Source organism: Aristolochia californica, unplaced genomic scaffold, assembly GCF_029961685.1.
Source record: "Aristolochia californica isolate CCGP_79_NKW_82.1479 unplaced genomic scaffold, dmAriCali1.0.hap1 SCAF_14, whole genome shotgun sequence".
NCBI classification, from domain to species: domain Eukaryota; kingdom Viridiplantae; phylum Streptophyta; class Magnoliopsida; order Piperales; family Aristolochiaceae; genus Aristolochia; species Aristolochia californica.
The window spans coordinates 812,764-822,547 of record NW_027181815.1 but is presented as its reverse complement, the minus strand read 5'-3'; the positions used below and the strand labels follow the sequence as shown (position 1 = coordinate 822,547).

Sequence of the window (9,784 nt, the reverse complement as noted above, 5' to 3'; positions counted from 1 at the left end):
TATCTTATGAAATATATTTATTACATTTATATGAATAATTTCCCATGTGGGTACATGTCATGTGTATAAATATTATAGAAATCATACATAATTCTTAGTACGTAAAATACTAGGCATGTTTGATGGAGTGATGTGCATGTCGGCATACATACAGGAAAGAGGGAGGGGGCACCCGTTAAGAAGGGTGGTCTCCCCAACCACATCCACAGCTGGGTCCCATCCCCATTCACCAGTCTTGTCTCCCTTTACCGTCTTGGAAGCACGCGAGTCCACCTTAAGTCGACCACATGCATGCATTTATGTACATTAGGCTTTCTCTATGATGGAGAGAGCAATAATAATAATTTGTAGGACAAGGGTACCCCTGTGACAGCCCATGAAGCACGTTAATGTTTAGTCACACGTTTGTGTACTTTATGAGGGATGGGAAAAACACATGAGGTTAGAAATGGTTAGTACATATATATAAAAATTTTAAATTTTGAGAATAATTTATTATTTTAAGAAAGAAAGCTGGGTCCCAATGTTTTAATCCTTATAAAATTTATATTTTTTATAATTTAAAATTGATAAAAATATTTAAAAAAATCAATATCTAGAATTTATATGGGTAAGAAAAATATGAAAAATCAAGTCTGAATTATGTAAAATTTAATTCAATTTTGATGATTATTTTTAAAAATTATGTACACGTAATTTCATATTTTTTTAGAAAAAAATAAATTTAAAAATAATACTAAAAAAAATATGAATTAATCCAAAGTCGAGAATATCTTTAAAAGTAGGCTAATCATGCAATCAGAGAGAGAGAGAGAGAGAGAGAGGTGAATATCAGTCCAAGTGGGAGACAAGTCGATTTCCATAACAATGTCACAACATAGAGACAAAAACGTGGAAGAGACAGATACAATCACAACGAAAAGGTGAATAACCATCCGCGTAAGGGGATAAGATTCATTCACCTACTAAAAATAATATTTTTAATTAAATAAAACTAGATAAAACCCTAAACCCTAACCCCTTTGATAAAATTGAGTTGCAAATTAGAATGATTATAATTAGTTTAAATGATAATATGAGAAGATAATCCATTAGGGATAAGATTCATTCACCTACTAAAAATAATATTTTTAATTAAATAAAACTAGATAAAACCCTAAACCCTAACCCCTTTGATAAAATTGAGTTGCAAATTAGAATGATAATCCATTAGGGATAAGGGATAAGAATCCATTGTGGGGAACAAGTGCATTGACCCTTCTCAAATGGGTTTTGACCAAAACCCAAAAACAAAAAGTGAGTCTCACTCTACCATAATTTATTGCACTAAAAAGGACACTAAAGGGTACATGCCCTTCAGACACACCATGCACCCATGACCCTGACAATACATACATGGGACACATTACCCCACAAAACACACATAAAGATAAGAGAAACTGCTTAGGCTTTTAATTTTTTTTATCAAGTGAAGAGTGTTAAAAATGCCTTAAAGCTTGTCGGCCATTACTTCCTAATCAAAAGAATCTTAAGGGACACCAACCCCTTGTTTATATCACAAGGAGAGTGAAGAGGGCGGCCCTGGGAGATGCTGTTAATTGTCCAATCAAACCCCGTACCGGAGGTCAGGGCTAGTGTTACGGCACATCCGTGGTGGGTCTGGTTACATATGCGACACCTACCGTGGACCCTTTTTGACTCAGAAGATTGAGACGAGGAAAAGAACGCTGCTTGAGAGATCCGAGAGAGAAGAAGCAGAAGCCTGTGCCGTGTTTTTTTTGTTAAAAAACCGTATTGGACCGGATCTCTGTGTTCGTTTCCGAACATCATCTTTTTTGGGCTGAGGCCACTCACATGCCCGACAACCGCCGAGGCAGAGGAGCAGAGCGGCAAGTTGGCATTGTTTTTACTGCGGAAACAAATGACCCGGTTTTGAGGAGACACAGCACCGGTTGCAGTTCTTCCCCCATGCATTTGTTGGGCAGCGTTGGTTTTTTCTGGAGAAGATAACTGCCATTAAAATAAGATGGTGATCCTTTGTTTTACGTCTTCTTTGGGAAAATTTTATTGGGGGGACACAAAATAGCGAAGTTTAGAGCAAACAGATAATTAATTCGTTGAGTTGCGCCTTGTCGGCTCCAAAAGGGTAACAAGTTTTTGGGTTGCGTCAGAGGATGGGGAGGAACACGGGGAAAGACCAGACTGCATTCAAAACAAACTCCATAAGAAGAACCATGAATTGTGAACTTTTTCGTGCTTCCTGCATGATCTCAAAGCTGATCCAGAGATGGGAAATCAACAATGAAACTGTTGTCCTAGTTTGGTTTTTCTTGATTCTGAATGATAAGCTGTTATCACGGTTCTGCTCCCGAGTGTGAAAAGAATCACTTTTCTGCTCAAGAGTGCTAAAATAATCAAAATCGTTTTCTCATTAACTGTGCTTAATGAAAGGAACAGCGAGGAGGAGAGAGAAAGATGAGAGGGCGAGCATTTGCAGGCAGCAAACCAAACATTTACATAGATTAAAACGCAAAGAAGGCATTCAGAATACAGAGCACTGAAAGGCAATCTAGCAGAGCATGTCTCTAAACAACGTAGACTACTACTACAAGCTCAGTCCGTGCAAAACAGCAAACCTTAAAAGACAATATTTAGGTATATGTATGACTAGGAAAGGAAGTGACGACTCTGGTTCCGCTTCAACCTTTTTCCATTTAGAAAAGGCTATATTTAATCAAGTTGCTTGAGAGGGATGGTTTCGACTGCTAGTTCCGGTTCTTGCACTTCTCCATGGCCCTCGGAGCTGAGATAAACAGAAGATTAACTAAATCAATCACTTCAATTCATGTCAGTTTCTACCTCATACAAGGTAAAACGAGGCAACAAGTCAAAAACTTTTGTCTTCTGGTGAAATAAGCAAGGACACTGAACCTCAAGAGGGTTAAGTGTTAAGAAACAATGAGCGATGAAAGGGAAGAGGCCGCAATCATTAATTGTATCCTTAAAGCAAAAGCACTCCAATCACTTTACGCACATAAAGAGAGGGGATACCTACCCCACCAGTTTGAGTGCTCTATAGAGTATAGGGTTAAAGTAATTCATGAAATATCTATTAATGAAAAGGCTGCTAGGACTAATGTAATAAGATTTTACCCAGTCCAATTGCCTCGGAACCTTTCATGATCCTCAGTCGCTTACAAGAGTCGGTGAACATCCTAAAAATTTAAACAACACAAATTAGGAATTGCTTAAAGAGATTCAGATAGAATTAACCAAAGAGAGCAGATTGAGTTGCGGAGTCTAGAATGTTATAATATAAAATCTTACTGAAAATAAAACATCAACAGCCCTTAATGGTTCAATTTCACCAATACAGTCTTGGAGCCATCGGATTATTTGACAAGCTAACACAAAATTAAAAATGCAGATCCATGTTGTGATAATGATACACTAATAAACAAGCTAAGAAAAAGGACATCCATGTCACTTTTTCAAGATCATTATGGATCAGATCAGAACTACTTGAAGAGACAAGGACAAATGGTTGCGGAGTTGGCATCAGAACCACATTATAACACATCTACGTTTTCCCACTTCCTGTTCAATGTGATGATACCCAGATCGTGGTAATGTAACAAAAAATTCCCTAGTAAACTATACTATATTTCTTTGATAAAGAGTAAAACGTACTAGATTGCAGAGATTCTTTCCCTTGAATTTCTAATCCAGGCGTCTTCATTTCTAGTGAATTAATTCTCAAACCCAGAAAGCTAATTCCACTTTTTTTTTCATGAATGACCACTTTGTATTTGACTTCCAGTAACTGTATTTCAGAAGATTCACTTCTTTTATGACCCAAAAACAAATTGCCTTCACTTTCAATGATACAGTTCACGTTCATATATTACTCTAGGTCTCACTGCACAATCTAGCCTGTTGCCAACAGGATTCAGGAGTCATTCCTCTGAGAATTGACATTTGATCGCAAATTCAAACATTTGGTTTTTCTCACAGGAAATAAAGTCATGAATCTTAAAAGCGTGACAACAAAAAGAAAATCCATAATCTGCTCGGTGATGATTCCTATAATTAATCAACATATAGATTAAGGAACCAATGAAATACACTATTAATACTACAAATTTCCATACTATAATGTTTTCATCAGTCCATTACCAAAAAAAGGCCAAGGAAAATAGTTTTTAATTTCCTTTTCCTAAAAAAAATTTATAGTTGAAATTAACAGCCCACATGATTAATTCTTTTAAACACAGGTTTCATGGAGACAACAAACAAAAAATAATAACAAGTAATTTTCTGCACAAAAGTAGAAAGCTGGACTTACTCCCATGGAACATCACCAACAAGCATCCAGTCCCCGTCCTTGTCTTCATAGGTGAGGACATACTCAGATCCATGAAGAAGATCCTTAAGTCGGCTCTCACTCAACCCATCCCTGCCTGGTACTCCATGAGATCCGCATTGCCCTGCAAGACCAAACACAAACGCCATGAACCCTTAAGTTGTGCTAAATCTTCAGAAATGCATCCAAATCATCCAGAAAGAGAAGAAATTCTCACCTGATGAGTTAATTGAAAATAAAAATAAACTAAAAAACAAAAAAGTGCTGTAAAAATACAGAAATTTATATATAGGATCAGAAGTTACTTGCCAAAATGACCATATGAAAACAATACAGCTCCTAGTCTCCTTCAAGAAATAAGAAGTAGAAGGAAATAAATAACCATTTTTTGAATAGTAGAAGTCTCTAAAAAACAAATTACATGGCTTAAAAAAGTGGAGATTTTTAAATCCGAAATCAAATTCCCCTGGTCTAAATGTGTCATAGAAATAAAAAAAAAAACCTAAAAAAACACCTTCCTCTTCAGTAGAACAGAAACAGGTAGGAAAATGCATACAAATGTTTCCTAATATTTTTAATAGGCAGAAAAGGCAGAAAAACATAACCAATTGCATCATGTATTTCCAGTCTTTGGGGTCCTTCAAGTAGATTCAATAATTCACGGGCATTGAGATTCTACCTCCAATGCAATAAAAGCAAAATTTTAACGCTTGATTCTAGAAAAGAAGGATAAGTGTCAGAGAGAAGCAGAAACATGTCTCACCAATGGTAAAACAGCTGAACATCTTCTCTAGTGCTGAAGAAAGTTCCATGTAGTTGTTATAGGTTTTCAAGTCCACTTTCCTCAGATATGGCGCACCATCCATGCTAACCTTGACATACAAGCAACCAACTCCTGCCTTGCCATCTGCATCTTCACTGTTCTTTGCTGGGGTTGTAGCCATGGTATTTTTCCTGAAAGATCGAATAGGGGGCCAACCTACAACCTGTGCCCTGTTCCAAACATTCAACTTCAACCTTTTAGAAAAAAACAGTAACTAAAATAAAGTGACTAACTGAGATCAGAGAAACTGCTACTCTGTAAAAGATAGTTATTCAATTTATTTATCGGAAATTTACACTGATGAGGTTTCAATTATTAAAACACAAATAAATTGAAAAAGAAAACAAAATCAAGGACACAAGGAAAGATCCCTGAAACAAGAAGACCTTGCAGAAGAGCTACTTCATGACAACTTTCCCAGTCAGATACCGTGACAAGGAAATTTATCCATTTTCCTAATACATGGAAACCTGAAGAGAAATAAAAAATTTAATCGACCTTGGATAACATAAGATCAAAATTATAAATCCAACAAAAGCTTAATCAACAATAATTTTTGAAAAACAACCATGAGAATCCCCCACAGATCATCAACAAAAATTACAGCGTTAGCCCGGAACGAAAGCAGACTTTTTAAGTTTTAAACCATTTGGCGGAGAGATAATTTCATTAAGAAAAATCAAGGCAAATTTGGAGCTAACGAGTCCAAATGATCAATGGACGAGTATATAAAATAGAAAGAGAAAAAAATTAAACCGGAACTCATTATATTATAACATGAGTAATTTCTCACCAAATACACAGGCATCACACCACCGTATGCAGAAAGACTCTAATAACATTCACTACACGAAAATATGGGGAGAAAAGAAGAGGAAGAAGAAGAAGAAGAAAGAAGAAAAACAGACACCATCACTAACGCCATAGCTGCAGGAACAACAACAAGAAAAGAAGACAATCTGTTCGAAAACCAACTAATAAGACACAAGGAGTAATGTATCTCCACGATATTACGCCTCCAAGAACGAAGAGAAAGCATGGCCACTAACCGCTCTATCGTGTCAGCCACAAGAAATTTACAAGGTAAAAGGTCAAGCAAGAAAAGCCATGGTCATTTGCAGCAACAACAGATAAAAACTACGTACTTCGCAGCAGGAGCAGCGCCATGGTCATTGGCAGCAGAAACCTGAGTCTTCTCCGAAGCAGGCTTCGGCGATGAGATAACCTCATTTATTGGCGGAGGAACCGCCAGGCCCGGCTGCTGGCCGTTACCTTCCAACCCATTTGGATTTTTCCCCACATTCCCACCCCTTGGAGTAAATAAAATCGCACCTTTGCCCAACTCAAGCTCGGATCCACTCCCAACTGAAAAATTCCATTTGCCAGACACATCAATGGCGTCAGAGAAGCCCCTCTTTGCGCCAGATACAAAATTTTTCAGGACCCCGATATTGTAAGCCCCCTTGTCTGCCTTCCTATCGGGTGACTCAGAGCCCGGCAAACCAAGCCTGAGCTCTGTTTCCTTATACTTGAGAGCGTTGCTCTTCGCGTCTCCCTCTGTAGAAACAGTAGAAGCAGAGGAAGAGATCTTCTCAGAGCTTTCCATGGAAGGAACCTCCGATAAGCCTATGTAATCATGTTCTAAGGGAGGAGACATTAAAAAGGCCGCAGAGCTAAGTAACTCCGTCAAAGAGCATGAAATGAACAATCTCAAGAGCTTAGTAGAACACCCGCATAAGAAAAAACTCTCCCCACGGACTCAAGAGTAAGTGAGATCTTTGACGGCTGAGAAGCCTCCTCGGCCTTTCTGTATTTCTTTCTATATCGAGTTTGCACACACCAGCTGCGCTTCTCTTCTGCAAGAAAAAGGGAAGAAAGCAAGCACAAAATTAGAGCAAAAGATTTGTGTTTAGTGAATAGAAATAAGAGGGTAGAGAAAAAGGCAACATAAGAGAACCGAAACTGTTTTACTTTTCGCGTTTCTTTAAAAAAAAAAAAAATTCATTTTCCTTTTTAATCTTTCTGGCTTTTCGGGCAACCGCACCGACAACCTACTGAAAGTTTCCGGCATTGTTTCAGATAATGTTCTCGGTATCCTTTTATCGGAGAAAAAGGTCTCTCTCTAACGCGCGCCCATGTATGCTAATGTGAGCCCACTGTTCTGCTAACTTATACCAAGGATGTCCAACCCAGACGGGGAGGCGCGCGTTAGCCAACACTCGACAGAGCAACCGGAGCGAAACCCAGCCAAGGAATCAAACCGTACGAGTCAAGGAAAAAAGAAGGGGAGAGAAGGAGAGAGAGAGGAAAGCAGAAAATACGAGGACAGGGATTGGACGAAGGTTACCATCCGATCCCTGAGATTTTTCAGGCGGACAAATTTGCAGATCTTAAAGGATAATTTCGAGATTTGCCGGATACGGTGAAAAGATTTGGCCGGAAACTCGATCCTGTCTCGTAAAAAGGGTGCAGACAATGGATGAAAAAACCAAATCGCAAGGAAGACGCGATAAATGACCTAGTTTCGGACGGATCACGGAAAAGCAAAGCAGAATCATCTAGTCCTGCTGAGAGAAGTAGAAAATCATAGAATGATCCGACAGCAGACTGCAGAAATTAACGTCAGACACTTCAGAGAATTCACGAGATGTTAGATTTCGAAAGACAGAAAGCTAAACTACTCAATTGAAGATGCAGGAAATTATTGTGTTGGTATGAGTGCAAGAGCTTAATCGAAGAATAGGATTAATGTCTTCTCGTCAACAAGCAGAAACTCTCACCGGCATTTAAATAGTTGCAGCTATTTACAGTAAAAAAAACTGAAAGAAAACCCTCCTGCGACAGTATCTGGAGTGAGCTCTCACCACTGAACGCCGCCGCAATTCATGCCGCTTGTAAAAATTTATCAATAAATCCATCCAAATCCAACTTACAAGTGAGAAACGGAAATTCGAACTTGAAATTCAAGAATCATCACCACAAATATCTGAGAAATTTCCAAATGAAAAATAAAAAATAAAAAATAAAAACGCAGGAACAAGCATGAGGGTCTCCTTTTCACCTTTTTTTTTACTTTTCCATTTTTTCTCTTAATTTTCTGCTCGTTTACAGTCGTCGTCGTTGTCGTCAAACCCGAAGAAAGAAAAGGTAGAATCAGTGAAAATCATCCGTTCTCATAATCCTCCGTTCCCGCTTTAACGGCATGTGAATGAGAGAGAAGCATCCAGTATGGAGTATTGACCTTGAAAAGCACCGGTTGTAGCCAGTCTTCCGCAAGGGGAAGAATAAAAGACCGCCCGCTGACCGGTTGTCGGAGGTGAATGGCTACGGAACAGGGGAACAAGATCATGCCACCCGCGGACCCACCACTTCCGCACGCTGTTTCTTAAAACGGGGTTATGAAGTCAACAGCAATCAAGACTCCTTAAAATATCCTTAAACAAGCTTTTTTGAGTCGTTAACCGTAGATTAAAGTCGACAAGACAAACAGTTTGACCTCGATAATGTAGATATTTACATTCGTACCCCATGCACACAACTTCAATGGAATTTTTGAAATAAATGGAGGAATTGTCATTAATTTGTGTTCTTTGGAAAATTGGAATCATAGGAGATTTGATACATGGAGACATGGGGCCTCTTAGTGCCCAGTCTAATGGTAAAAAGAACCAAAAGTAAAATACAAATATATTTTACTTTCCCTTGTTTTAGGCATAATGGGAAGGGAATTGAATTCAAAGGGGTTGAGCTCTGAATTCACTTTCTCTCTCTCAATTACATCGGGTTCAGGCTGTCAGAAAGGAATGTTCTGTCGAACAACGGTTTTGGAGAAAAAAAAATGGATGAAAAATAAAGTATATAATAATGGTAAGATCATAGCCATATATTTATCTTCATTATTGTTTTATTTTATTAATTTTTGTGGTAGCATTCGAAAATGAAATGATTAAAAGTTATCTTATTTATTTATTTTTGTATTAAAAATATTATATTTTAAAAATAAACATTTGATACATTTTTCTAGTATTTACAGAGTGTGTGTGTTTGTATTGTAAAAAATAAAGGTTTTTAAATAATTTAAAAACAAGGTGAAGGTAAGAAGTGAGTAATAAAAGATGACTTTAATGTTTCTTAGTTTATTTTTCTAGAGTTTCTTATTATTCTGGTATGAAACTTATTTTTATCCACTTTCATATATTAAAAGCAATAAAAAATTGATCAAAAATTTTATCATCCGTACGTATTAAAGTAGACTTTAGAAGGTGGATCGAGGAAATATCCTAAGGAATGATAATTAGTTCTTGTTTGAATTTTAAAAGTAAAAGAAAAAAAGAGCTCAATATTTAAAATAATAATAATAATATTTTAAAATAAAATAACATTATTTTTATATTTAAATCTTAATTGAAATAAAAAGATTAAATTAGGGTTTAATGGGGTTTTAGTATAAAGAAAAAAGGGGAGAGAAAAAGAAAGAAAGGAAAGTTTGGGGTATTTTGACTCAGCCGGGGTACGGCCGAGGGATGACTATGCAATACGGCGCAATCGAGCGGCGGGCATTCTTCGCTTGGGCCCACGCATGTGGCATCCACGTGGCT

General features: G+C 37.4%; 1 protein-coding gene across 2 annotated transcripts; it reads right to left on the bottom strand.

Moving 5' to 3' along the window:
- Positions 1-2,399: 2,399 nt before the first annotated feature.
- On the bottom strand, positions 2,400-8,331 carry LOC137949574 (auxin-responsive protein IAA27-like). Of its 2 annotated transcripts, XM_068795653.1 has the most exons (6): positions 8,248-8,331; positions 6,332-7,042; positions 5,127-5,356; positions 4,346-4,487; positions 3,154-3,215; positions 2,400-2,803 (listed from the first exon to the last, which is right to left on the bottom strand). In XM_068795653.1, exons 2-6 carry the CDS (start codon positions 6,841-6,843, stop codon positions 2,766-2,768), a joined length of 984 nt encoding a protein of 327 aa, XP_068651754.1. In that variant the 5' UTR covers positions 6,844-7,042; positions 8,248-8,331; the 3' UTR covers positions 2,400-2,765. The 2 variants fall into 2 exon arrangements, with proteins under 2 accessions (XP_068651754.1, XP_068651753.1); XM_068795652.1 differs by lacking the exon at positions 8,248-8,331 and having other exon boundaries at positions 6,332-7,101.
- Positions 8,332-9,784: the final 1,453 nt, after the last annotated feature.